Source organism: Mus caroli, chromosome 11 (genome assembly GCF_900094665.2).
Source record: "Mus caroli chromosome 11, CAROLI_EIJ_v1.1, whole genome shotgun sequence".
Lineage (NCBI taxonomy): Eukaryota > Metazoa > Chordata > Mammalia > Rodentia > Muridae > Mus > Mus caroli.
Window position 1 is genome coordinate 78,645,066 of NC_034580.1, and position 27,858 is coordinate 78,672,923.

At 51.1% G+C, this 27,858-nt stretch overlaps 2 protein-coding genes across 3 annotated transcripts; one reads left to right on the plus strand and one right to left on the minus strand.

Moving 5' to 3' along the window:
* The first annotated feature begins 634 nt into the window (after positions 1-634).
* On the plus strand, positions 635-12,356 carry Rasl10b (RAS like family 10 member B). 2 transcript variants are annotated; one of them, XM_029484154.1, is made up of 4 exons: positions 635-873; positions 3,944-4,300; positions 9,176-9,300; positions 9,882-12,356. In XM_029484154.1, the coding sequence occupies exons 2-4, from the start codon at positions 4,085-4,087 to the stop codon at positions 10,150-10,152; spliced, it is 612 nt and encodes a 203-aa protein (XP_029340014.1). In that variant the 5' UTR covers positions 635-873; positions 3,944-4,084; the 3' UTR covers positions 10,153-12,356. The 2 variants fall into 2 exon arrangements, with proteins under 2 accessions (XP_029340014.1, XP_021032564.1); XM_021176905.2 differs by lacking the exon at positions 635-873 and adding an exon at positions 1,171-1,381.
* Positions 12,357-12,969: 613 nt separating this feature from the next.
* Positions 12,970-20,817, minus strand: Gas2l2 (growth arrest specific 2 like 2). Its single transcript, XM_021178271.1, has 6 exons — positions 20,339-20,817; positions 18,579-18,820; positions 17,424-17,531; positions 16,276-16,372; positions 15,461-15,710; positions 12,970-14,734 (listed from the first exon to the last, which is right to left on the minus strand). Exons 1-6 carry the CDS (start codon positions 20,721-20,723, stop codon positions 13,237-13,239), a joined length of 2,580 nt encoding a protein of 859 aa, XP_021033930.1. The 5' UTR covers positions 20,724-20,817; the 3' UTR covers positions 12,970-13,236.
* Between the last annotated feature and the right edge of the window lie 7,041 nt (positions 20,818-27,858).

Genomic DNA, 27,858 nt, shown 5'->3' on the forward strand with positions numbered 1-27,858 from the left:
CACAGTGCCAGGGACCTCACATTCTCACCACTTTGCCTTCTGGCTACAATAGATGTATCTATTGTGATGAGCCAAAACTAAGTCGCTTTTGTCAGGTACTTGCCACACCAACAAGAAAGGTAAAACGGGGGTCTTTGAGACCCTTTTAGGGGAACAAGAAGCAGTCAAGGTCGTAACCTCTCTCAGCCTCTTCTGACCCCATTCTTCCAGCCTGAAGCATTCTGTCAGGTCTCTGGACTCTCAGTTGCTCCTAGCCTCACCTGACCTCTCTGAAGTGGCCCACCTGATTTGCCCTCTAAGACACCTTTTGACTTCACAAAGGAATTTGTCTGTGGCCTCTCCACTGGACTATGTGAGCACTCTGCTGAGCTTTTCCGAAGCAAAGCTGCCCAGCTAGTGACACAGCCTTAGTATTCCATTTTGCATTTAAGTAAAAGTAGTTACGCATCCTTTCTCAGCCTCAGTTATCTCATCTGTAAAATGGGGTAAACAACCTCCTTCGTGGAATGTTCTGGGAATTTAACTTGAGGATTTAGGCAAAGCTCTTATCACATTGGAATGTTACCTACTGATAAAAATATGTTGGTGAGGACTATTTTAGATTAAATACAAGAGGAACTGCATCCTCAAGCCCTGCAAATGCTAGGATCTCAAAGGAGAGGGATCTGCAGCCTTAGAGGAGTGGAGGTCATGCTTTGGCAGGGGACCAGCTTTGCTTGGCGCTAGCCTGGCCTGCTGTTCCCTGCCGCAGTGAAGGGTGAGAGTGACCACCCTCTACTCCGTCCTTCAGGGGTGGAAGAGCAAGAATCTGGATGCCAGCAACCAGGGCAGGACACACGCTGGGCATCTGCCAGTCACTGACTGACTGTATCGGTAAGGGTCAAAAGGACAGAGCGTGGGGAGGAGGGGACGAGCCCTGCCGAGGGCAGGGTGCGAGGCTGTGTGGGAAGGGAGTCGCAATGAAGGCAGAGGCTCCGGGGCCTTTCTCGTCCCCGCCCCCAACTAGTCCAGGCTCGAGCTAAATTCTCCCAGGGGAGAGTCGCGGGGGTCGGGGGCGTAGGGGAGGATTGAAGGTTGAGGTTAGGGATTGGGGAGCTGGTCCCGCGGCGCCCCAGTGAATCCGTCGGGCTCGGGGACCCAGCGGAACCCCCCGCGCCCGCCTCCCCCTCCGCCGGCGCGAGTGGGGCGGCGCGCTCCGCAGGGCGAGCAGCTGAGCGACCCTCGGTGCTGCGGCCCCCCGCGCCCCAGCCCGCCGCGCCCGGGCCGCGGGCGGCGCCCCTCATCCTCCCCCCGGGCGGGGGAGCCCAAGGCAGCGCCGGAGCCCGGGGGGAGCGCGGCCGCGCCGGCCAGGGCAGGGGGCAGGCAGCCGGGACGGCCCCGGGTAAGCGGGAGGAGGAGGAGGAGGAGCGGGGCGACCGCGGGGTGAGGGGCAGCCCGGGGAGGGGGCAGCGGGCAAGCGGGAGTGAAGCTGGAGCCGGCAGCCAGCGGGGCTCCTGCAGCCCCCACACCTGCCACCGATCGGGTCACTGGGAGCCCGGCATCCGCCGGCGCCCCCACCCCCACGCGGACGTGGTAGGGACACACCACCTTAGGATCCTCAGAACCCCCGACCTTCCCAGTGTGAGGTAGAGACCCAAGATGTCCAGACCGGGGAAGGGACTAAAAAGAGACTGTGGCCCAAGTGTGTGACCCCTGTCTCTTGCCGGGAGCTGTCTGCAGACTCACTGCAGAATGCAGGCCCTGGGGAAGCTCAGGGGGCCTGGGCCCTGCTTCCTGGGACAGACCTTTCACCCCCACATAACCAGGCATGTGGGCTTAGTAAACTGCTTAGACCCAGGACTTGTGCCTGGGAAGAACTGAAGGGGCATCTGTTCCCTCTGAGTTGGGGACAGGGCCACACTTAGGCCTGGTAGCTCCAGAGGCTGGCCAGTGCATAGGGGGCTGTTCTTGGACCCACTTCTTGACTCCCAGACTGTACCTGGTTTTCGTTTCTGCTACTACTCAAAAAGAGTTGGTTTGGGGGCTTGAGAATCTGCAGATAGGATATATCCTGAAACCTCTGCCACACCCAGAGTGAGTCCGTATTCTTCTTTCTTGCTCTTTGCCCTCTGGAAGGCCCAGGACTCCCCCATCCCCACCTGCTCGTGCTGTTATGTAATTAACCCAGCTGAGTCTCTTTGCTAAGCTGGCAGCATCCAGGGATGCCCCAGAGGCCTAGGGACCTGAAGGGTTGTGCGTGGTGGGAAGGTTAGTTTTGTCTCCGTAGGAAGCAGGCTCGGAGGAGCACCTGTTGGGGAAGGGACATGCATGAGGCAGGCACAAGAGAGATTCGAGTCCTAGTCTTAGCTAAGGTTGCTTCCTTCCCTAAGTCTCTGGGTCTTGATTTATTGGTGATGGATTTTTGTTCTTCAATAAAATGAAAGGCATTATATATACATGCATATGGACATATGAATGCCCAGGTACACACACTGCAAGTTTATGAGCCCATGCAACTGTAGATAGTGACCCATTCCTAGATTGCCAGGAGGTTCAATTGAGTGTCTGGGAAAACCTTAGAGGACCAGTAGCCACCGTTCATTGCAATACCTTCTCTGTGCCAGGCACTGGGCTTTCCGTGGACAACCTCACAGTACCTATGAAGTTTCTTGGCCAAGCTCTCCCTTTAAATCCTTTAAATAAATGGCAGAGCTGGGAGTCTAACCTTGATGGTTCTTGCTCCAAACCCTGCCCTTTATTTACCATTGTGCACATATACATACATAATCGTAGGTTGAGTGTTGTGAACCAGGACAGCCTGGGGGGAAGCATTCGCCTATGAACCATGCATATATAAAAACACACACATGAAAACATGACATGATGGAAACCATCAGGGCCCAGGAAACCACCTCTCTGCACCCACTTACTAGGGAGGGGGGCATTCATCATTCAGCCCAGGTTTTCCTCCTTCCAGCTAAGAGGTTTACTGAGGCTGTCTTGGGGGCTATTGGCTTTGCTCTACACACGTGCAGAGCATGAGTCCAAAGCAGACGTTTTACTCACAAACCTACAGCTAAAATTCATCAAAGCTAGGGTTTGTGTTCAAGCTCTAAAAGTCACAGGAACTGAGCCAGCGAAAAGGTAATGAATTCATCGCCAGAGTCCAGCCCCTTCCTGGGCAGCAGCTGTGTGCTGCCAGGCCCTCTGAGCGCCAAGGGACATCATAGACTCAGACCCGGCTTTTAGCTTGTCACTGTTTAGAATTACTAAGCTTAAACACGAGAAGCACCACAGAAAGTAGCTGAGGTTCCAAGCTATGTGGTTTGGAGCGCACAGAACTTCTCTGAAGTGCAAATAGGAATACTTCTCCCTTAGGGGCATTGTATTGACCGAGGATAACTGTGTGGGCAGGCTAGCAGCCAGTGCTCTAATGTATTACTCTCTAGAGTCAATGCAGTCATCTAGTTCAGTGGGACTTTGGGAAATACTGGGGGCATTTTAGGTCATTTTGGTAACTGGAGGCTGGTGTGGGCACTTACCTCCTGAGAGTTTCAAAATTAAGATGTCCAGAATATGAGAGCAGTTCTGTACAGAAAGGAGTTTCCTCCCCTGAGGATGCCGAGAGGGCATCCATTAAAATGCATTTGTTCTTCAGGATGAGATGGAGAGAGGCTGATGTTTGTCTGAAGTTTAAATGCAAGTCTAGTTAGTGCTCTCTCTGCTGTGCAGTGAAGTATGCTTTGGTGGAGAGGAATCAGACCCCGTAAAGAATCAAGGGTTTCAAACAAAAAGAGTGGATAAGAAAGAACTTGGGGATAGATAGAGATAGAGGGTCTAGAAAAAGAATGCTTTCCAAGTGGCAATGGTAGCTTCAGCAATGATGTAGGTGGTGGGAAAGTTCAGTACGGTCCAGGGATAAGCCAGAGCACTGAGCCATCCCCCTCCACCTCTTGTCCCCCAGTCTAGGTGGTGGCCACAGAGGGCCAGAGGCAAGCAGAGGGAGCAATGGTTGGTCCTGACGGTGGCTGAGCCCCCAGCCCCTGGAATATGCAGCCCGGAGGAGCCCCAGGCAAGGACGCGGTGGCGGAGTGGGGCGGGAGGCATGGTCTCCACCTACCGGGTGGCCGTGCTGGGGGCTCGAGGTGTGGGCAAGAGTGCCATCGTGCGCCAATTCTTATACAACGAGTTCAGCGAGGTCTGTGTGCCCACCACCACCCGCCGCCTCTACCTGCCTGCTGTGGTCATGAATGGCCATGTGCACGACCTGCAGATCCTGGACTTCCCACCCATCAACGCCTTCCCTGTCAACACACTGCAGGTAAGCTCCCTTGGGCAACAGGCAACTGGGAAGGGGAGGCTACACTCTACCTCCCCAGCTCTGGCCGCAGCACCGTCAGGAGCTCTATGCTACACCCTGGGCCTCCCTCCTTAAAGCCATCATAAGAAGGTACTCATTGTGTGCTAGTGAATTCAGAAGACGTCTGATGAGTGTTTAATGTGTGTCGGCCCCTGCACTGGGCACCAGGACCGAATGGTCAGCAAAATCAGATATGGAAATTTGCTTTCAAGGAACTCATAGTCTGGCGAGAAAAAACTAATGTAACAGGCAGTTATTATACAATGTAATGAATGTTGCCTTTGGAGGAGATGGAGCTGAAGCATCAGGGAGTATGGGGTCATGGAAGGTGATGTCTTACAAAGTAGGAGCAGGAGAAGAGAACACTAACTGCCTGTTCATACTCCGCTCTGCTAGCCATGGCCTCATGGACAGACTGAGACCTGAGAAAGAGTGTTCTCAGCAACTCTGGCGACCCCAATCAGATCTTTTGCCCCAGGGCTTTTTCTTCCAGGTACCCTATTCCCCAGCCTCAGGACTGCTTCTAGTCCCCTTGCAGTTAAATGTAAAGGTCCCTGTTACCTGCATCCCCCAGGTACCTTCCCCCCAGCTTTTAGAACCAGGGCCTCTATCCCTCTCTCTGACTGGCTTGAGAGATAATTGACTGCAGCGGAAGCTGAGCTGAGTTTTGTTCACTGCAGAGTCCTCTGGCCAGAGTATGCAGAGACCCTGGCTAGCTGTAACAGAAAATTCAGCCATCTCAGGCTGGGGGCCTGCAGGAGCTCAGCAGAGTCTGAGCAACCCCAACAGGAGGACCTTCCATCTATCCTATTGAAAATGCTTGAGTCTGATCCGAGCATGGGAGCATGCGTTCCACAGTGTGCCTGAGAGGTCAGGGCAGTGAGTATCAGTCCAGAACCTTCTGCTTCCCACGTGAAAATGTTGATGAAACCTGGCTCTAAGCTCAAGTTACTCTTTTTACGTTCAGTTGTGTATTTAACCTTTACTAATCTTAGAATGGGCAAGGTGTAGTTGAGATGGCCTCGAGCAGTATGTCCTGTCTCTGCTCCTTCACCCTCTGCTTGCTCTCCCTACCCAGTGTCTCTGATCGTTCGTTGACACTCAAGTAAGAAGCTATGTTCTCATTCCACCCTCCTTTTACATTAAAATCAACCCCACAATGTTCTATGTCTTGTTTCGGTTGTCCTTTGCTGCCTAGAATAGAACCCAGGGTCTCCACTAATTAAGTCAACGCACCACCACTCAGCTTCTACTTTGTTTTTATTAAGAGGCACGCTCTTGCTCGGTTGCCCAGGCTGGCCTTGAACTCTTGCGTAGTCTCCAGAGTAGCCAGGATAACAGGCATGCACCTCCAAGCCTGGCCATTGCTTCTTCAGCTTACCATTTGTTTTTTGCTGGTTTTGTTTTGGTGGTGGTGGTGGTGGTGGTGGTGGTGGTGGTTTTGAGACGGGGTCTTCCTATGTAGCTCTGAATGTCCTGGAACTCACTATGTAGGCCAGGCTCAAAGAGATCTATCTGCTTCTGTCTCCCGAAGTGTGGGATTAAAGGTGTGTGGCAAATACGCTTAAAATTATAACTAAAGCTACGATTTCCTGTCCCATTGGAGGGCATCGTCATTCTCGTGACTACTCAAAACTCCACTGCAAAGAGGTTTCCTCTTTTACTGGACGACTGGGTGTTTTCCAGTCTTATACCAGTTGGGTCAGTGCCAAGTGAATAAACAGTCTTTGCACAAGTATTTACAGGATCAGTTCCTGGAGTGGACGGGCTTTGAAAGGTGGCTCCAGAGACCCTTCTCTAAAAGTTGTGTGTCTTAGAAAACTTTTCCATTTTCGACACTAGGACAGCTGTTCTCAGCCTGTGGCTTGTGACCTCTTTGGGAGAGTCACATATCAGATATCCTGAATATCTAAATTGTGATTTAAATTTAAATTATAATTTAGTATAGTAGCAAAGTCACAGTTATGAAGAACAAAATAACGTAATGGTTGGGGGTCACCACAGCATGGGGAACTGTACTAAGGGGTTGAAGCGTTAGGAAGGTTGAGAAGCGCTGCTCTAGAATATGAGAGAGGATGCTCTTAGTGTGATCTGTAGTTTGCAGTCCCGACTGTAAGTGAAGTTGTGCATTTTTCTATATATTTAAGGCTTTCTTTTGTGTTTCTGTGTCGTCCTCCCCCCCCCACACACACATACCTCCAGAACTACTAATATCATTTGCCTGATTTGGATTCTTATTATTTGGGGGTTTGTATTTATTTTTGAGTCTCAAATTTTTTTCTAAAGCCAAGGATGACCTTGAACCCCTAAACCTCCAGCCTCCACTTCCCAAGTGTTAGGATTAAAGGCTTGCAGTACCATGCTTGTGCGACTCCGTCTCCTCTTCTTCCTCTTCCTCTTCTTCCTCCTCTTCTTTTTGTTTTTTGTTTTGTTTTTTGTTTGTTTTGTTTTGTTTTTTTGAGATAGGTCTCTCTACATGCATGGCTCTTGATAGCCTGGAGCTGGCCTCCAACTCAGAAATCTGCCTGCCTCTGCCTCCCAAGTACTAGGATTAAAGGTGTATGTCACAACACCTAGTGACCTTTTCTTTCTTGATTGGCCCTTATAGTTGCTCTGATCTCAAAGATTTCACTCCTGGAGCATGGCTAAGGAAGGGGCTTTGAGTACAGAAGTCCTAAGAAGGGACCTCAAAAACTACAATCAAACATAAACCTTAAGGATCTTGGTGGCCACTTTCTAGTAATGCAGGCTTGAGTCTAAGACTGTTACCTTCCACAGTACCGTCTTTTCCAGAGCAGGGAGCAGAAGTTAGAGGGCAACCTGCCGAAGGAGATGCCCAAGGACACATGGCTGAGGCCAGGCAACTGAGACCCTGTGGCTGTCCTCAACTTTATTTCTTCTCCTCTGTCTCTGTCTTTGTCAGCTCGGGGCTGAACCTAGGACTTTGTGCATGAAACACAGTCCTCAGCAGTCCATCCCCTGACTCAGTTCAGTCCAAAGATGACCTCTAGGGGAACAAATCAGAACCCTATGTGGACCACACTGGCAGGAAGGCTGAGCTTTCTCCATCCCTCTCTCCAGCTAAGGAGTAGAGGGACAGCCTACTCAATCTGGAGCTTTCTGCTCTTCTCTTTTAGGAGCCTCCTGAGAGGAGTGAGTGGGAGGCATCCTGGGGTCCCCTTGAGGAGGCAGTGGGTTGGAGGAGGGGAGGGACTGTCACCCTCAAAGTCTGGCAGCCCAGAAGAGAGCTTACAGCATGGAACCTATCCTCTCTCCCTCTCCTGAGGATCTCCATTCCTCTTATGGGGTGAGAGGGGAGTTGCAGAAATGTGCAGGCCCCTGCCCTCCCCACATCCCCACGCCGAGGTAATGGGTGTCCCACTGAACATAGTGTTCTCTGGTCTAGGAGGAAGCAGGTTTGTGATTTTCTACATTCTTAGATCTCTGTATCCTGCCTCTGCACCAAAAATGAAAACTTCAGCACAAAGATGCCACATCATCTCCCCAGGGATACCCACTGCAGCATCTCCCGAGCCTTTGTGTTAGAGGTGCTCTTCCAACTCCACACTCCACAGCTGCCACCCAAGTCTGCCCCTTCTACCTCCCCTGAAACTCTTACCTCGACCGTGCAAGCTGGGGCTAGAGACGTGTTTCTGCCTCCGTCTGGTCTTCTGTGTGGACTGGAGGTGCAACCCAGGGCCTCTGGCATGCCAGGCCATACTTTGCGACTGCAGTGCACCCCTTTCCTCCCCTTCTAGTCTCATCTTTGGGTCTCATGAGTGGAGCCCTTGTTTTCCTTTGCCTTCCAAGGTCCCTGTCCCAAAGCTTCGGGGACCTCCTTTCTGCACGCTGCCTTCCTGAACAGACTTTCGCAATTACATCTGTTGGCAGACTAACTAGCTAATTAATCTCTTAGGGAACCTTCTCGTTAACACATTTAGCCTTTCCACGAGCCTATTCATCTTGAGCTGCAGCTCCACAAGCCCCACCATGAAAAGTTCTCTCAGACAAAAATATTTTAAAATACTCAAATAGTCAAGCCAGGCGTGATGATGCATGCTTTTGATCCTAGCATTTGAAAGGCAGAGGCAGGAGGATCAAGAGTACTATGTCTCTCCCTCTCCCCACCCGCTTAACATCTAGTTTCAATCTTTTTCATGCTTGCATTCAGACAGCAACCTGAGGGCTGTGTCAGGGGTAGATAGGACTTAGCTTGTTTGGGCTTGCGGGGACTGAGGCTTCAGCACCATGGAGAGAGCTTATCGGCGCAATTGCTGCTATTAGAAAGCTAAAGACTCACTAACAAGGAACAAAGGGGGTAGTGCGTAACATGAAAATAACTGGGATCTGACCCTCTTGGGTGCTCACTGCAGTTGAGGAACCGGAAATAGGACAGTTGTAACCAGAGTACAATCCATGGCCTCAGACACAGGAGATGGTGGTTATAGTCCTCTGCTTGCAGGAAAAGTGGTAAATCGGAGCTTCGGCTAAGCCTTGGAACATATTATTGTAGATACAACCATTAGGTCAGGGCTGTGCTGTTAGGGGAATTTATAAATGCACTTTGAACAAATGACTGGATGGATGGATCAGACAGATCCAACCCACAAATCCTCACAAAATAGTGTGGCGGGCCAGGAAGTCAACTAGCTTGTGGCTTGCTCTATCTATCTGACAGGGGAGGGGGAGTTCCAGCTCTGAGGTCCTAGGGCCTGATCCTCTGGGGTTGGGGGTACAGGATAGATAGGACCGGTTTGGTGTAGGTTTGACAGGGTGCCTGGAGGCTGGGAGGCCTCATGGCTGCTCTGACTGTGGTACTTGCCGGGGGTGTTGCAGGAGTGGGCAGATGCCTGCTGCAGGGGACTCCGAAGCGTCCACGCCTACATCCTGGTCTATGACATCTGCTGCTTTGACAGCTTTGAGTACGTCAAGACTATCCGTCAGCAGATCCTGGAGACGAGGTGAGGAGTTCTGACAATCTATTGCTACCTCAGTGGATGCCCTGATGCTAGCCTGTCTCCAAAAGAGGGGTACATGGATGGGGTTGCTGGAGGAGGGGTCACAAGTGAAATGTATTGAGTTTTCTGGTTCCCACGAGTCCCCACCCCCTTTTTTTCTTCTCTCTCTCTCTCTCTCTCTCTCTCTCTCTCTCTCTCTCGACAGGGTTTCACTATGTTGCTAGGCCGGTTTTGAACTCAAAATACCCCTACCTCAGGCCTCCCAAATGCTGTAATTACAGGTGTGGGTCACATACCCCACTTCTATTGACTCCTTTAGGATCCCGACTTATGACGTTGGCTATACTAATAGTGAAGAGCAGGGGCTGGGAGTGTATGGTCGCGGATCAGTTTTGACAGTTAAGCCTCAGTTTTCTTGTCTGTAAAATAGGCAGAACAATAGTGTCGACCTTTTTGGATATGTTCTTTAAAGATGTAACCTTCCTCAAGTGGTTGGGGCTGCACCTGGAACAGAGCCCACGCTAGCGCGGAGCCCAGTGGTTGCGAGACTGGCAGCGCCCCCAAATTTCTGCCTCAACCCGCAGGGTGATCGGCACCTCGGAGACGCCCATCATCATCGTGGGCAACAAGCGCGACCTGCAACGCGGACGCGTGATTCCACGCTGGAACGTGTCGCACTTGGTGCGCAAGACCTGGAAGTGCGGCTACGTGGAGTGCTCGGCCAAGTACAACTGGCACATCCTGCTGCTCTTCAGCGAGCTGCTCAAGAGTGTGGGCTGCGCCCGCTGCAAACACGTGCACGCTGCCCTGCGCTTCCAGGGAGCGCTGCGCCGCAACCGCTGCGCCATCATGTGACGCCGCGTGCGCCCTGCAGCAGCACTGTCCTAGCGAAAGGCAGGGCAGGGCGGGGCCAGCCTCCCGCGGGATACCAGGGCCAGAGCAGGAAACCCCCGGAGGAGAACTCTGGGCTCCTGGCCTGAAGCACCCCTACAGCCACACACCTTCCCCACGAGAATCAGAGGGCGAGAGGGAGCCTCCCCGCCACTCCCCAGTCCTCCCCTCCCACCTGGGTCTCCCAGGGTCAGTCACCTTCAGTGCTGTAGTGTAGTGCCCGGCCCCAGGAGGGGCCACAACCTGTGGGCCAAGGGGTGAGCTTGTGAAATGGAGGGTGGGGTGAGGAGGTGCTGTCTTGGCCAGGCCCCTGCCCATCTTCTCCACAGTGTGTCCGTCTTTACCCCATGTCCCCCTTTCCAATGTCTGTCCTCTCAGGTGTCTGCCAGTCCTCATTTATCCTGTCTGCCTTCCGGTGTTTCTCCCTGCTCCCCAGCTCCGCTCACAGGGCTCTCATTTTGTCCGTCCCCTTGTCGCGGATCCTGGCAGCTTTTTGATGCCAGGCCTTCTCCCCGGCAGCGCCACCGGCAAAGGGCAGAGAGATGCAAGTGTCCCAAGGACCGAAGCCAAGGGGTTCGAGGGCTGAGGTCCGACAGCCGTCAGGGAGATAAGGCTGAGCTCTCCCTCATCCAGGGAGACCTCCCTGCCCAGCAGCCCCCAGAGACGCAACCACCTACCTTCCAGCCTTAACTCAATGGTCCCTGCCGGGTGCCCCTCACCCCTGACCCCAAAGCCAGATTGCCCCCGGGCTAAAATTATTTTTGTTTTGTTTGACGGTGTGGAGAGGAAACTTCTCAAAGGATCATTTTCTCTCCTTGATGCTAGGTCCCACTTCTCTGTTATCTCCTGCACTAGGATGGGCTGCTACGTTGGGGGATGTGGAGTTTGTGGGGGACTGATGGTGGTGGGGAAGATGGTGCCCGGGAGAGGGTCACGTTATGCTAGTGATGATTCTGTGTCCCTGTCCCCACCACAGTTGAACTGCCTAAGACTCTGCCTCCATCAGGTCTCAGGTTGTCTTGATCAGTCTCTGTAGGGGCAGAGCCAGGAAAAGAATAAGAATGAGGGAGTTGTGCCTGGGAAAGACAGGCGAGCATCCCCACTCATAGGTGGAGGCCTTTAGGATCTGACTGACCCCTTATCCCAACACCAGGTTGGCCCTATGCCCTAACTCACCCACCCCATTTTCCCCGGCTGCCTGGCCGGGTTTCTACCTCTCGTCACCGGAGCTGATCACTGTCAGTTTTGTACCGACTTAGAAATAATAATAATGGAGATTCCAGGAATGGCCCGAGGGATTGCTCGGGGACTTGGAGGGAGGGAGGAAGAAGTGGTTCCATGTCCCCTGCCCCGGCCAAAGAAAGTTCCTGAGGCTGAACCCTCAGCCTCAGCCCTGGTCCAGTTGGGAGCATAAGGACCCTTTGTCAAGAGGGGTACATAGGACGCCTGTACACAGGGGTACATAGCCTTTGCCAAGGCTGCAGTGCACAGACCAGGAAATCAGGTACCCAGAGAGGTGATGGGGAGGAATCTGGGGCAGGGGTGGGATGGGGAATTTATGGTGTTCCCGTGTGGGAGGGAATCTATGATTCTCTCTTCTGCTTCCCTACTGAATCTCACTCCCTCTACCCAGCAGGGGGCACTGCAGTACAACAGCAGCCCTCACTTTGGACAGCCCAGCATTCTGGGTTCTAGTCCTTGCTGTCCTGCACAATTTTGGGCTAGCGATTTGCCCTCTCTGAGCCTCCCTCTGAAACAGAGGCGGTGGCTCCCCTCCCCCACACTTCAGAGTGGTTGGGAGGGTAAGGAGGAGGGGTGCCCACTTTCCTCTCCTGCAGCCCCACCACTGGCTCCTCGGGGTGTGGGGTAAAGATGGCAGCCTCCCATGTGCCCGATCACCCCCTTACTCTGGGACACTCCAGGTGAGGGTGGGGGATCCAGACCTCTGGCTTGCCTCCACTGGGGAGTCATTGGAATGTAGTCCTCTCACCCTTTCCTCTTCACCCCAGGTCTTGGATTTCAGGTCCCTCCACCCTCCATCTGAGTCTCTGTCCTTCCCCTCCCCAACCAGGGTTTCCCACACAGGGTCTGGAAGTGTGTGTGACACCCACTGAGCTGTTATTGGAAGTCAGATTAAAAATCAGGGAGTGTTTTCCCTCGTTTCTCTACTTCAGTGTCAGCTCTGTTGCTCGTGGAGGAAGGAGTGGGTCCCTGCAGAGTGTGTGTGTGTGTGTGTGTGTGTGTGTGTGTGTGCGTGTATGATCACGCGTGCACATGTTATGAGGAAAGAGTGGTGTTCCCCACTCGAAAGCTTGAGGACAACCAAGAGACCTAAGGGAAAAGGTTCAGGATATGACTCTTTCCCTCCAGCTAATCACAGCCACACAGAGGTCACCTGCCTTCAAGACTCAGACAAGACTCAGTCCTAACTGCTTCTACATCTTCCTCTCAGTCAGGGTCAAACTTGGGGCCTCTGAACCATAGCTTCTTAGACACGGAAGTGTGATGGATGCCATCAACCAGCCCGCTGTCATCCGGAGCCATCTTTGTTCTCAGAACCAGGGGCAAATCTTTGAAGTCCACGCCAAAGGTGGACAGCCTTCTGGAGCCTTGCAGAGCTGCCTTTGTCACTGTCCAAGGTCCTGAGCACGTCTGCTATGGAAGCCTCGATTGCTAACAGCTCACCTTGTCCCCATCGCCTCCAGCAGAGTCGACCTTTAAAGTTGTACCACCTCTCTACACTTCTACAGTCTTAGGGGAAAGATCCAAAAAGCTTAGGCTCAAAGCAGACCCACACGTGTTTAATAACTTACAGCTGTGGCAATGTCCAAAGGTTGAGGAGCTGTTCTTGGTGTTCTTCGCGGGCTCTCTATCACCCCTGGCTTGATGCTGGCTTGCGATGGGAGGTATGGGCTGCCCATTCACACAACTGGTGGGCTCTTCAGGCCTTTCCTGTTCAAGACACTGTGCTGAGTGAAGGACTGTACTTTCTTACACATACCGTGCACTGCATACATTTTGCTGTGCTCTTCCCTATCTGAGGGCTCTTCAGACCCAAGATTCCTCCTCGGGTGAAAGTGGGGTTCCACCAAGCTTCAGAGGCTCCCGGCTCTCTGAGGGCTGGATGCTGCTCTCCAAGGAGATGTTGCTTCCTTTCTTTTTCTCTTCCTCCTTTTTACCTGTTCCATTCACCTGGCAGGTGACCCCTCCCTTGCCACCCAATGTAGCTTTTAATAGCCTGCTTCCAGGAGCTGTCCTGGCTAGACCCAGGCAGGAGTAAGGCAGTGGCTTGGGAATTCTGGAAGGTCTCTTCTCAGGTCTGTGGTCTCTACGAGGCCGGATTCTGGGTCTCAGCTTCAGCTTGTAAATGGATGGGATCTTCTGGGGCTTCCGGAGAGTTCTCTTGCCCTTGCCCAGACATACATTGGCTTTGTCAGAACTGGGGTCTGAGCATGAACGTGTGGGAGCCTCCAGGTTGGCAGATACAGGCAGGGTTGAGCACCCCTGCCCTCTTGCAGGTGACATAGTCCTCACTGTGGTAGCTTCAGCATTCGGGCTTGCCTTTATCCTTGTCCCCGTTTCTCTGGAACCTAGCTTCTCTTTGGGGCTTCCTGGCTCCACAATTGGCCTAGGAAGGCATTCAGATCCAACCTTCCAGGATTTCAGATCCACTTTAAGGAGGGGTGGGGGACCCTGAACCAGTTCCTGGATGACTTTATCATAAGGACCCCCAGGCTCAGGCCACCTCCCACCCAGGCTAGGAACATAGACCCCACTTCGAGGGATGGCTTGAGACCTTGTACCCTGAGTATAGGCAGTCCCCACCTCCAGCAGCTTCATGTTGGCCACAACCTCCTCTTTAAGGTTATCATAGAGGACTTGTTCTCTGCTCCTGCCCAGGGTCAAAGAGGTGTGTCTCTCTTTCCACGTCTGTGTACCCAAGCTCCTGGGATCCTCAGTCTCTGAAGTAATCTGGATGTCTGTCTGGTGGTCCCCACTTGCTTCCACAGAGTGATGCTCATGTGTGGATCTATCCAGGTTCCCTTCGAGGGCCCTTGATGAGATGGAGCCTCTCCCCGTGGAGCATCCACCTTCAGTACCCAAAGAGCTTCTTCCTGGAGTTGGGGGTCTGGCAGGGGACAACCGGATAGGGATTTTGGTGAGTCCTTTGCCAGGGGATGGGGATTGAACAGTCATGGGTTCACTGAGCTGTGGGGAGGCACCCTGGTGCAGGATCCAGATAGTGTGAGGACTGGCTAGGCTGGAGGAACGAGGTGGGGGCGATGGTCCCCTTGCTGACGTCCTTTTACTGGTGGCCTCAGGGATTTGGAGCCTCTGTGGTGTGGAAGCCTTGGTGTGTGTTCCTCGACTGCCTGCTTCCTTGTGAACCCACGATGTGGGAGTCCTTCCTCTGGGCAGTTCACCTGGGCATCTGTTTGCTCTCTTCCCAGACAGGGTACTCTGTAGGTCTGGTCCCCTACAAGTAGATGAGAATTGGGGACCAGGTGATGACATCCTCTGAGATGGAGTTGGTTTCTCTTGGGACCTGAAAAGAAAGAAAGAAAGAAAGAAAGAAAGAAAGAAAGAAAGAAAGAAAGAAAGAAAGACAGGCTCAAAAGGGACTCAGGATAATCAGAGGCATTTCCCATGGGAACACTATGGGGGGGCTTAGAGAACCAGTGTTCTTCCCTGGGACAGACCAAGAGACCCCTATGCAGCCATTCTAGAGGCCTGGGCGTCCTTGTTCTCATGCAGCAGATAGAGAGGGGCTTCAGACCATTCAAGGAAAAATTCTAGACCAGAAGACTGATAATAAGAAACTATCCATAGTTGGGGCAGGTCTCAGTCTTAGCTTTATCATGAAATGGAAGAACATTGAGTATGGCCTCAGTCCCCTTGTCTAAAGATGGGTAGGTGTTTGGAGCCACTAGATGATCCTTAGGTCCTGGGTGCTGTTTTGTTTGCAGACACCTGAAGCCTTGTCTTGTTCTGCATCCCTGGGGTGTAGAGTCCAGGGCCTTGTGCATACTAGGGAGCATTGTCCCTATGGGGTATGTGGTTTTTGTGATATGGCCTCCTGAAGTAGCCTGGGAAGGGCCCAAAATCACATCCCTCCTGCCTCAGCTGCCTGGATGCTAGGACTCTAGGCATGTGCCATCATATCCAGCTTATGTGACATTTTGTTGGTGTAAAACATTGTTCCCTTTATCTTGGGGGATGAACTGCTGAGGGTAGACTTATGGGGGGGTACCTCCATGGCCCTCTCTTGTACCTTGGGAGTGGATCCTCTCTGAGGGTTCTGGCCCTCACTGGGGGTTCACCACGGAGTCCGGGAGAGGAAGGTGTGGGAGGTCTCAGCTTTCGGCTGGAAGAGGTGTATGTCTTCCAGTCCACTGGAGGCAGTGGGCTCTGTGAGCGGCTGATGGTCATTGTAGGCTGGGGTTGTGAGGGCCCATCCTGCACCTTCACTTCATGCTGCACCGGTGGTCCTGGGGGCTTCAGGAAGCTGCCTGGCTTGTGGGCTATCACAATGGGCCGCAGAGAAAGCAGAAGAAGGAAGAGTTCAATTCCTGTTTACGAAACTCACCGTTCCACCATGTCAAATTCTCCTTATTCTCCCGTATAGGCACCAGAACCTCCAGTGGCAGACCCAGTTTCTACAAAGGGACTCAGGAGACACAGTTTAGTCAGAGAGCCCAACATTAGGATTTACTGAAAGCTATGTGGCATTGCCGATCTAAAACCTTTATTCAAATTGTATGCTTATTCAGGGTGACTTGAGGTACTGATGAAGATTAGAAAAGGACTGAAAATCCTCAAGCCTTCCTGTGTGGACTCCAAAGCCACATCTGGGCTCTACTGAGACGTACCTTGGACACATTGTTTCTGCGTGCCTTGCGCGCCACCTTGTGGTCACTCTTAGTATTGATCCATGACTGCCCCCCTCGGCCCTCATCCACAGATCCCTGTACAGCAGAGCCCCTGGAAATTAGGCCTATTTGCCCTCCCACAAGTTGCCTCTCAACTAGGAGCTATGTCTATATCTCTCTAACCAGGCCCATAGAGGAAATTTTCTAGGAAACTCACAGAGGGACGTGCACCGGCAGGGGTCATGTTTATCCAGATAATGGCCCAGCGTGTCCCAGCCACCCCCAACACGCACCATCACGTGGCTCCGGAGGATCTGAGGGGGCAAAGGTGAGGTTGAGCTGAGTGGAGAGCCTCCCCTATTCCTGTATACCCCCTTGCACACGCGTGTGATTGGGTGACAGAATATTTTGCTTTTTAGTTTTACCCATGACTGCCATCAGACATCACTTGTCAAGGGTAGGGGCCAAACTGCTAAACAGGAAGTTGCACAGCCACAACTGAACAAGGGAGCACATAGGCATTTGGGCTGCTGGCCAGATCTCAGGACATTCTTGTAGCTCTTCAGGGCCTCGAACGTGTCTCTGCTTGGTATGGGACCATCATGCCCCTGTGATGTGTGACAGAGACAGTGGGAGACCTGCTAAATGCTGTAATAAAACAGGTCCTACAGACTTTCCAAACTTTAATTTCCACAGTTCAAAAGTGGTGCCACAATCCCTGACTCATGCCCACGCCACAAGACTACTTATTGTTTCGGGGTCTGAGGGGGTCTCAGGCTGTTGTCGGCTCTGCTCCCAGGTATGCTCTATGCCCAAGGAAAGGGCTTGACCACGCCCAACTGCTGTCCACATTCCTAAGCACAGAGCATCTCCAGGGAGGTGAAGCCAGACATGGGGAAGGGCTAGTGAGACCCCCCCCCCCGACCTGCAATGCTGTTCACTCTACAGAATGGATGGGTCAGGATCTGAGTGGTTTAGTTTGGGATCCACATGACTGGGGCTGTGCACAGAACACAAAAGCCCAGATTCTTAGGTCCCTCACTCTGACCTATCCTGTGGAGTGGGAAAGTGAGGGTACCTTTTCATATACCCTATTTCTGCCTGGGGGCACCCTGTGGACTCAGCTCTGATGGAGGTGGTGGAGGATGGTGGTACCAGCTGCACTGAGGAGAGGATGGGATAAGCTTGGCAACTTTGGCTGGCATCTTCTGGAAATTTCCAAGGTAAGGGAATGCCTCAAGGCCTGGCGACTCGGGGTGTATGATGGCCGACTTTCTGTCCTCACCCTCAGGCTTAGTCAAGGTTCTATGAAAAGAAACCCCATTTCACTGACCCTGGATGTCCCCCCACCTAAGTCAGACTTACCCGGATGAAGATGAGAGTGTTGGAGTCCCCCACTCTGTACTTCCCCTCAGATATCTTGACCATGGAGAATTGCACTGGGCATGTGCAATGGCTGACGAGGCTCTGCACCTGTGGGTGGTGGTGGCAGAGTCTCAGCTCTCTTCTCTGCCTGAATACCCTAGTCCATTCACATACGGGGTCAAGCCACGGGTGGTGCCTTATGTGCCACCAGGCTAGTGCTGAGATCACAGCCAGGGGCTAAGAGGCAAGTAGGAAGAAGAAGGCTTTTAAAAACACCTGGGCATGGTGGCGCACGCCTTTAATCCCAGCACTTGGGAGGCAGAGGCAGGTGAATTTCTGAGTTTGAGGCCAGCCTGGTCTACAGAGTGAGTTCCAGGACAGCCAGGGCTACACAGAAAACCCCCGTCTCAGAAAAACCAAAAAACCAAAAAACAAAAAAAATCAAAAAACAAAAACAACAACAACAACAAAAAACAATCCAAAAACAAAGCCAAAAACACCTAGGCAGCCCGGCTGTGGTCCACTTCTCCTGCTGATGTTGGGATACCGTGTGCCATGCTATCTGACCAGAGCAGAGCATCCCTCACAGGCCTTCAGCTAAGAAACCATTCTGAAGACGTTTGAGACCACATTTGACACACAACAATGGAAGCGAAAGAGAAGAACAAAGCAGAAAGAGAGGAGATGGGGAAATGGAGGAGAGAAAAATGAAAAAAGGGAGGGAACCCTCCTGGGACCCCATTTTCCACAGTGGTGGGAATTGGGCTAGCCTCAGGAAGTAGCTCCTCTGTGGTGGGGTCCCACTCTTTGTCCCATGCACTTTATGTTGCATTACTAAGTCTCACAGCAGTCCCAGAAAATAAGTACTGTGTTTCCTTACACTACATGCTGGTGAAGGGAAGATCAGAAAGGTTAAATGATTTGCCCGAAGCCATATGGTGGTTGTTAGCTGGTAGCGAAGATACCGTGTTCTCGGCCCCCAGTCCTCAGGGCCAATTGAGAGGTGCAGTGTTGAGCTGGAGCAAAGGCGGGAAGCAGCAATAGCAGCTGATACACGTGGTTGGGGGTGGGGCTCAGAGTGGAGCAGGGCGTGGAGACTGGGAAAGAGGAAGGCAGGGCACATGCTCGGCCTGAGGGCGTGGTCGGGCACCTCACCATCTGGTCCAGGTTATGGAAGTGGCAAGGCCTGCGGGCAGGGGGTACGGGCGGTGGTGGGTCGGGCGATGGCAAGGCCAGGTCGCGCCGCAGCTCCTCATCAATTTCCTCTTCCAGATGCACCAGGGCGGGCGCCGCCACACCGAAGCGCCAAGCGCGGCGACCCAGCTCCAGCAGACACAGTACCACGCTCTTCACGTTCTTGCGGAGCACTAGGTCCTCTGTCTCGAACATCAGCACCTCTGGTGTGGGCCAAGGGAGAGCAGGGGACACGGGGTGGCTTGAGTATCCCTTTGGAACCCATCCCAAGGCAGGGGTAGCGGACACAGGAGGGCTGCTCGGGTCTCAGCATCTCGGGTTGCTGAGGGATCCACACAAGGCAGCCAGGCTAATTGCAGGAGCAGGTGAGTATTTGGAGCCTAGCTAATCCTAAGACCAAAGGAGAGCTCTCCTTATTCCTCTCTCCCGCGATCCACTTAGCCAATGAGAAGATCCCGGGAGCAGAAAGCAGTTTCTCTTGTTATCCATCATCCGGACAACCCTAAACTCAGCTCTAGATAACCAGGCTAACTTGACTATAGACTTTGACTACCTGACCCTATAAGGCTCAGTCCAGGAATCTCCCGTGGCTATGTGACCCCCAAGCTAGTCCCAGAGCCCCAGTGTTCATCTGAAAAAATGTGGGTGTGGTCTATCTCAAATGAAAGCAGCAGTTGTTTGGGGGTATGGTCCTGGGAATGGAACCCAAGGCCGTACATAAGCTGTAACATAAGCTACATCCTTAGCTTTGATTAACCTTTGATCCAGTCCCTCGCCTCCTTCCACCAGCCCTGAGTCCAAACTTGACCCTTTCCCTGTCTCCTCCCACTTACTTTTGGCCTGGAGAATTGTGCAATCACACCTAATCCCATCCCTGGTTTCAAGGCCAAAAGCTGTCACTCTCTGAGCCCTGAGAGTCCCTGCAGGACTATGCCTCTCCCTATAGACCTCCCGCCTTGAGCTTCCTTCCCATCCTTTTAGTCGAGTCAACCTGTGGGTCACAACCCCTGGAGGGTCACCTATCAGATATCCTGCATATTAGATATGTACATTACAATTTATAACAACAGCAAAATTACAGCTATGAAATAGTAATGAACATGAGTTTATGGTTGGGGGGTCACCACAAGATGAGAATCTGTATTAAAGGGTCTCGGTATTAGGAAGGTCGAGAACCACTGTTTCGGTCCTTCCTGCTCTCTGGCCAGCTCGTCCCAGTTATCCACCTACCTTGTACTTTGCCACTGCTCCCTGACTAGTTAATCCCCTCTCCCAAACTTCTCTCTTTAGTTCAAATCTCCTCCCTCTTGTTGCCCTTGCAGACTGATCATTTCCATTCTGGATCCTGTATTGTATATTGTATGTCTTTGAAACACACATCACCCTGGGCTGTAATTTCTTAATCTCCTTAGCTGTCTGCCTTCCTAGACCATGCATTCCTGGGCCCTTGGGCCCTATTCTCTTCAGTTCTAGGAACCCAGCATGCACTGGAAACAGAAGAGGCAATGCATGGATTTCATCATTGGTGGATATCTATTGGTCATCGGCGTGTATTTACTAAGGATTTACTGTGAGGTGGAGAAACTAATGCGCTAACAGAGAAGCTACTGCACGGAAAATCTAGAATACTTCAACTTCTGTCCCCCAGGTCTAACTTAGCTTAAGCCTCTGAGTGATGCGTGCCCCTGTAATAATATAAAGGTCTGAGATCGTTGCGTTACCTTGGATCCCCATCTCCTTGCGACACCACTGGATGAAGTTGGAGATGTTGTCCCTGGCCTGGAAGGTACCCGGCTGAGCAGCCCCATTGCAGAAAACCCCAGCCTGGGGCATGGGAATCTTTTGAGCTCGCTCAGGTGCCTCAGCCAGGAAGGCCAGAGCAGCCTCCGTGACAGTGTTGGCATGCCGGCACAACACCAGGCCAGTCTCCAGCACTCGCAGGAAGTTGGCTGCATCAATGTCCAGCCCGTACAGATCCCGAAGCCACTCAGCCAGGTCTTCCTTCATGGCCTCCAGGTACTGCTCGCTGGATTTGAAGGGCCGGATGCTGCGCACAGGAGGCCCCGGGGTTCTGGGTCTCCTCCCATGTCCCACATGCTGAGACATGACTGGAACTCAAGTGTGGGAGGAAGTAGCAACCTCCTGTCCCCCCACTGTTGTCTCTTTACTTCTGCTACCTGCTAGGTCAAGGTCCTGGCCCAGTTCTCCTTGATTCAATGGGTGCCCCTCTACCCTCTGAGAGCCCAGGGTTTCTGACTCTGCGGCTTGCTGTGGGCTTCAGCCTCTGGGCCAGGCCCAGCCCCCACTGCCCACATTCCTCAATCCCTGCCTGAACCTTTCTTTGATGGCTTGCAGCAACCTCACTCTCAGTTGCCTAGTCCCAGAGTTCAGCGCTTCTGGGACTGGTGGAAGTTGAGGGTACTCCTCTCTTCCCAGGGCAGGTCATCTACTGCCTCCGGACCGCCACCGTCACCGTCCAGGGAGCCCGGAAGGCAAGCATGTAGGCTGCGGCCCGCTGCTCTGCTCTGCTCAGCTTTCCTTCCTCTCCTTGGAGACGCCGCTGCTACAAACACTCCTTGTTAACCCTTCCTTCCTTCCAGCAGCCTGTGTGCCTGAGCACAGGGAGCTGACCAGAGAGGGTGGGACTGGGTTCTCTCTCAGTTGACTCCTTGTGGGGGGACTTGAGGGGAAGCTGAGGGAGAAGTTCCGGGGCTGGGGTTTAAGGATGGGCGAGCACTGGAAATGAGTGAGCGCGGAAGAGACACAGCAATAGAGCCCAAAGACGGGAGTTTTGCCCTACATCCCCTTGGAGGTGGCATGCAAGCCCCGGTCTCTCTGTGCCTTAGTTTGTCAACTGTCAAATGGGAAGGACAATGTCTGTCCTTCTAGGGTGCTGTAAGGAACAAGGGAATAGTGTGTGTATGTATGTGTGAAAACATCAGAACACCCAGCCTGGGTGAGCCCTGGCTCTCACGGGCTCTCCCAGCAACCCTGTCTTAACACCGTGATTCCCATCTGCTCTGGAGAACTTGATCCATCCGTGTGATTCTTCTAGAACAAGCTCACCCCATGGTCACGGCAATGCATTCATTCAACAATGATTTCTTCTCTCTCTTTCTCCCTCCTCCTCCTGTTCCTCCTCCTTTTCCCCTCCTTCTATGTTTTTTTGTTTGTCTGTTTGTTTTTTGGGGGGCAGGAGGGAGAACAGTGTTTCTCTGTGTATCCCTGGCTGTCCTGGAACTCACTCTGTAGACCAGGCTGGCCTCGAACTCAGAGATCTGATCACCTCTGCCTCCAAAGTGATGAAATTAAAGGCACACCCCACCATCGCCTGGCTAACAAAGAGTTCTTAAGCCTCTACTATGTACCAGATGCTATCATGGAGCTTAGAATACAGCAACAAACAAAACCATCACTACCTGAACTCATGGAGGCTACATATATGTTACACGTATGTTACTGGGTGACGGGTGGTAGATGAACAAGGAAGTCTGGTTCAGAGTGCTGGCACACCCCATAATCTCAGTAACTGGGAAGTTGAGGCAGGAGGATTGAGGGTTCAAGGCCAGCCTACATAGCAAACTCAAGTCCAGATTGGCATGCATGGTAAGACTCTGTCTCAAAAATCAAGACAAAACAAATAACAACAGAATAAATGTGTAGTCAATCAGGCAGTGACAAATACCAGGTGGATACAGGAGACGAGAGCGGTGGCTTTCGAGGAGGTGACACCATCTATAAAGGAAAGCCTTGGTGACAAGGTGTCACCTGGACAGAGACCTGAGAGAGAGAGGACATGACCCCTCATGAGGAACAAAAGCCACCAGTGCTGAGGCTTGGAGGCAGGAGCATGCTTGGTATGTTCTAAGAATAGCTGTGCTAAAAAAAAAAAAAAAAAAAAAAAAAAAAAAAAAAAAAAAAAAAGAAAGGAAGAAAGAATCCCAAAAGGAGGGGGCTGGAGAGATGGTTCGCAGCAGTTAAGAGGGATTGCTGTTTCTCCAGAGGGCCTGGGCTTGGCTCCCTGGACCCACATAATAATTATCTGTGCCGCCTGCCCCAGGGGACCTGATGCCCTCTTCTAGCCTCCATGGGCACCTGCACACCCATGCACACAGACACACATATACACACAAGTTAAAAGAATAAGTGAGGAGGCATAGAGAGACTGCTCAGCACTGAAGAGCATCGGTTGCTCTTGCAGAAGACTTGAGTTCAGCTCCCAGAATGCACGTGGCTGCTCACAGCCACTGGCAACTGCAGTTTCAGGGGATCAAGCACCCTTTTCTGGCCTCTGCTAGCACCAGGCATGCAAATGGTACACACACAGATGTAGGCAAACACTCGTAGAGATAAAATAAAAATAAATCTTTCTTAAGAGAAGAAGAGGAGGGGCTGGTGAGATGGCTCAGCCGGTAAGAGCACTGACTGCTCTTCTGAAGGTCCTGAGTTCAAATCCCAGCAACCACATGGTGACTCACAACCACCCGTAATGAGATCTGATGCCTTCTTCTGGTGCGCCTGAAGTCAGCTACAGTGTACTTATGTATAATAATAAATAAGTCTTTGGGCTGGAGCAAGCAAGGACTGAGCGAGCAGAGCCAACCAGAATGGGGTTGACCGGAGCAAGCAGAGGTCCTAAAAAAATTTCAATTCCCAACAACTAACATGAAGGCTCATAGCCATTTGCACAACTACAGTGTACTCACATAAATAAATAGATAAACAAACAAATATATAAACCTTTAAAGAGAGAGAGAGAAGAGGAGGAGGAAGAGGAGGATGAAGAGAAAGAGGAGGAGGAAGGTTGAGGGATGTCTCAGAGGTTGAGAGCTCTCTGGCTGCCCTTCCAGAGGATCTGGGTTTGATTCCCAGCACCACAGCTGTCTGTAACTCCAGCTGCAGGGGATGCAACACCCTCTTCTGGCCTCCATGGGCAACAGGCCAAGAACGCATATGTTATACAGAGCATGGTATAGCAGCAAGCACATTAAATAAATAAAATTTGAAAAAAAAAAAAACAGTAAAGAGAGGACAGACATGAGACAGAAAAAAAATGAGGCCCCAAGTCAGCCAGGCCTGACAGGGGGATGCCTTTCTCCTAGTGAAATGGCGAGTGTACTATAGAGCTGAGGGCAGGGACATGCCCTTACTCAAGCAGCTGTGTAGAGAGACTGCAGGACCACAGGAATAACTGGACAACATTTGGAATACCAACACCATCTAAGGATGGCAATGGTAGCTTAGCCCAGGCGATGACAAGTAGCCACATTCCATGTTGCTCCTGCAGAGTTTATAGGATTGGCCTAAAACAGTGTAGTGTGTTCAGCCTTGACACTCTGAGGCCCTGGTTAGCTAGCTCTTTATTGTAGAGGACTGTCCTGAGCACTGTGGGACATTTGTCAGAATGCCTGCCCTCTACCCACCAAATGCCCATAGTATACACCCCAGATTGTTACATCATCTTAGGACATCTCTCGCTATTGCCACATGTGTTCTGAATGGCAAAAATCTTCCCCTTTTCACCTCAGAAGCTTCTCATCTAGGTGACCATATGACCCAGGATCATCCACACAGAGCCCTCTCTGTGATTTAAAAAAAAAAAACTATAAAATTTTGTTTTTATTTATCTAATGTCTGTCAATGTTTTGTTTTCATGAATGACTGTGCACCACGTGCATACCTAGTGCCCTTGAAGCTGAAGAGGGCATTGAATTCCCTTGAACTGGAGAGTGTGAGTCACCATGAGAGTGCTAGAAATTGAACTCAGGTCCTCTGAAAGAGCAGCCAGACATCTCCCCAGGCCCCTTTTTCTGTGGCTTCTGAATTGGAGCTACAAGGAGAAGTGCTTCTACCAATTGGATGTTAGGGTTTTAGCTAGACAGTTGTGAAGCCATGTTCCCCGTACACATAGAGAAGAGAAGAATTGGCATACAAACACAGAGATAAAGGGACAGAGGACCTTGGGGTACACAAGACCTTTGGGTACAGGGGACTTTAGGTACTAGAGTTCTTATTTTTGTCTAATGGCCAACCACTTGTCTGCCTGTCTACCTGTCAGATGGACAAAAAACAAAAAGACCACCTAAAACAGAAGAAAATATTACACACACACACATACACACACACACACACACACCACCACCTCAAAGCTCAAGTGGTTCTAGGTAGAAGGATGGCTCTGTTCATGACATTGCCCAGTGATTTTTTTTCTATCTGTGGCTCCCTCCAGATATTATCATCATTTACAGAATGCATCCTGGCTCCCCAGGACTTTGTCTTCCCTAAATTTGTGAAGATGCAGAGAGTGTGTGGGCTCTGACGGCTTCCCTTAAGGAGGTGAAGTGTAAGTTATATACGTAACTTTTTTTCACATGAGTTTCACCAAGGTTTAGGCATCTGGCCCCACATAGCTGGTGAAACTATAGCTGGTGGCCATGTGCCCTGTCAATGTTCAGAGATGGTTCTTAACTAAAAGGAAGAAGGGGGAAGTGGAGACAGAGACAAATTATAGTCCCAACCATACAAGAGTCCCACAAACAAAATCTTTATAAGTCTTGACTTTATAGTTTGTGTAAAGAATCAGGTAGTATGGAGAGATGGCTCAGCAGTTAAGAGCACTGACTGTTGTTCTTCTGAAGGTCCTGAGTTCAAATCCCAGCAACCACATGGTGGCTCACAACCATCCTTAAGAGATCTGATGCCCTCTTCTGGTATATCTGAAAACAGCTACAGTGTACCTACATATAATAAATTAAAACAAATTAAAAAAAAAAAAAAGGAGAATCAGGTAGCAAATTTTTTGGCTTTTGGTGCCATATACTGAGTTACATATTATTCTTTGTTTTTTTTTTTTACAACGCAATTAACATGTAGTGCAACATCCATACAAAGTCAGACTGTGTACTGTGTGTACATATGGAATCTAACCTGCCAACCCTTAAGTTATGTAAACTACAGTTTAAAAGATCTCTAGTCCTTTTTAGTTAAATACAACTTTTACTTTAACATGCATGCATATGTATGTGCACATCACAGCATGCATGCAGAAGGCAGAGGGAAACTTGCAGGGGTCAGTTCTATTCCTCCAACATGTGGGCCCTAGGGATTCAACTCAGGTCCCCAGGCTTGGCCAAAAGTTTTTTACCTCTGAGCTATGCGGCATCTTGCTGACCCACCCTCAGAGGTTTAAACCTCCACATGAAACAGTAGAGGATTGTAATAGAGATTTAGTTAGGTCTGGAAGGGAATTGGGGAGACTTGTGTTCTAACTGGAAAGACTTAATGTTGTAAATAAAATGTGAGGACCAGAAAGGTGGCTCAGGGGTTAAAGGCACTTGTTGCTCTTGTAGAGGACCTCGGTTCAGTTCCCAGCACCGACATATTGGCTTATAAGCATCCATATCTCTAGAGCTAGGGGAACTAACACTGTCTTCTGGCTTCTATGTGCACCAGGCATGCATATATACATGTAGGTAAAACACCCATACATATAAAATAAAAATAAGAAGTAACTTTTTTATTTAAAAAAAGAAAGAGATGAGAAATTCTGTGTTCATATTTTCTTAGGTCAGAGAATGTGTTAATGAACAGAAATTAAGGGGATTTAGGCACAGAGCTGCGTCTGTGACAAAGGAAGAGTGCATTCACCCATTTGTCTTGTTAGTGTGAGTTGGTCTGCTGTCACTTACAGGCGAAATGACTTTGGAAAGCCACAAGTCCACTAGTCGATAAAGTAGTGTTTGTCCTCCCTATGCAGAGCTGACTGGGAAGAACCGTGAATTTTACAGCCTGAGTCAGGCTGCCGGCTTTTCTGGTGTGTTCCCTCCCTACCCAGAAGGCATCTGGTTCTATCTTTGAGAGTTTGATGGGCCCCAGTCCCTTTTGGTTAGCTTGTGACCTTGGTTAGAATCTATTGGGCTCACCAATGTGGGCCATGAAATGGGGCCATTGGTACCCAGAAGCAGTGAAGAACTCATTCTTAGGGCAGCTGTGGTGACATATACATATATGTGGTGACATATATTCCTGGAGTCATAGGGGCAACGCTTCACAATTTGTGCTCTGTGGTAGAAATTTAGCTGTGGTGCCAGGCCCCAAAATCTCCTTCACCCCAACGGCTCAGTGGTTCTATGGTCTCCCCCATAACCAGGGAAATCTTTCCCACTTAGCTTTGGCCAGGCCTGTTTTCTTTTGTTTATGGCTAAGATGCCTACAGACAGGCACAGACATCCTTCAAGCCCAGAAAACTGCTCTGCCCTGGATCTCTTTCCTGATGTGCCCCTAGAAGCCACATGCTCTTCTCTCCGCACTTCTAACTCTATTGTCAGGGACAGCTGACAGGTGACTTTGGTGCAGCTCCACCCCAGGATCAGAGAGATATCTGGCTGGGCTGAAATCACAGGCCTTCTGAACTGTCGAACAGGGAGCGTGTGCTGTTTCCTAGGGCACTGGTTTCCACTGGTTTGGGGAAGGGCGGAGAGATAATGTCTCAGATTTTGCTCAGTGAGTTCTGAAGGCAAAGGCTTGGGGCAGGAAAGCTAGCAGGTTCCTAGGGACTGTGGAGAGAATGGGTACCTCCCAGAATTCAGCAAAATCTAGTTCTAAGGAAATGCCTCGATTGGGGAACAGAAGGATGGAGGCCAGTGCTGGCCAGCTGAGGGGGAGGGAAGGCAGGAGAAGGGAGAGAGAGGAAACAGTATCTGGTACCCACACCAGCCGGTGGCTTCAGTGACAGAGAATTCTCATCACAAGCCATAGAGTCAGATGATGCCTGTGGCCATTAATAATGTCATCAGGACATTGAACCAGTCCTGCATCCCCTACCTTTTGGCTTATTGGGTGAATACGTGGTATGAAGTTGGGACCATTGCTATTAGACATTTTAATCTTTGACCAGCCAGATACACTTGAGCTGACCTATGTTCAACCTTCCAAAGCCCTGCTCCCTTTATCTACACAAGCTAGGATGTTCCAGAATGTCCCAACAGAGACACATATGGATGATTTAAAGTCATCTGTATTGCCAAAAAAGATGGATCTTGTACCAATCCATTTTTCTCTCCCTCTGTCCTTCCCTCCCTCCTTCCCTCCCTCCCTCTCTCCCTCCTTCCCTTTTCTCCTCCCCTCCCCTCCTCCCCTTCCCTCTCCTCCCCTCTCCTCTCCTCTCTCTCTCCCCTCTCTCTTCTCTCTCTTTCCTCTCCCCTCTCTCCCCTCCCCTCTCTCCCCTCCCCTCTCCTCCCCT

Bases quoted from the DNA above. Each gene is read 5' to 3' on its own strand.
- Gas2l2 (XM_021178271.1), bottom strand. From the start codon at position 20,723: ATGTCTCAGCATGTGGGACATGGGAGGAGACCCAGAACCCCGGGGCCT. The intron at 18,821-20,338 runs GTAACGCAACGA...GGCCCACACCAG, and splicing joins CAAGGAGATGGGGATCCAAG to AGGTGCTGATGTTCGAGACA. The intron at 16,373-17,423 runs GTAAGTCTGACT...TTGCCCCCTCAG, and splicing joins ACACTCTCATCTTCATCCGG to ATCCTCCGGAGCCACGTGAT.
- Rasl10b (XM_029484154.1), top strand. From the start codon at position 4,085: ATGGTCTCCACCTACCGGGTGGCCGTGCTGGGGGCTCGAGGTGTGGGC. The intron at 4,301-9,175 runs GTAAGCTCCCTT...GGGGTGTTGCAG, and splicing joins TCCCTGTCAACACACTGCAG to GAGTGGGCAGATGCCTGCTG. The intron at 9,301-9,881 runs GTGAGGAGTTCT...CTCAACCCGCAG, and splicing joins CAGCAGATCCTGGAGACGAG to GGTGATCGGCACCTCGGAGA.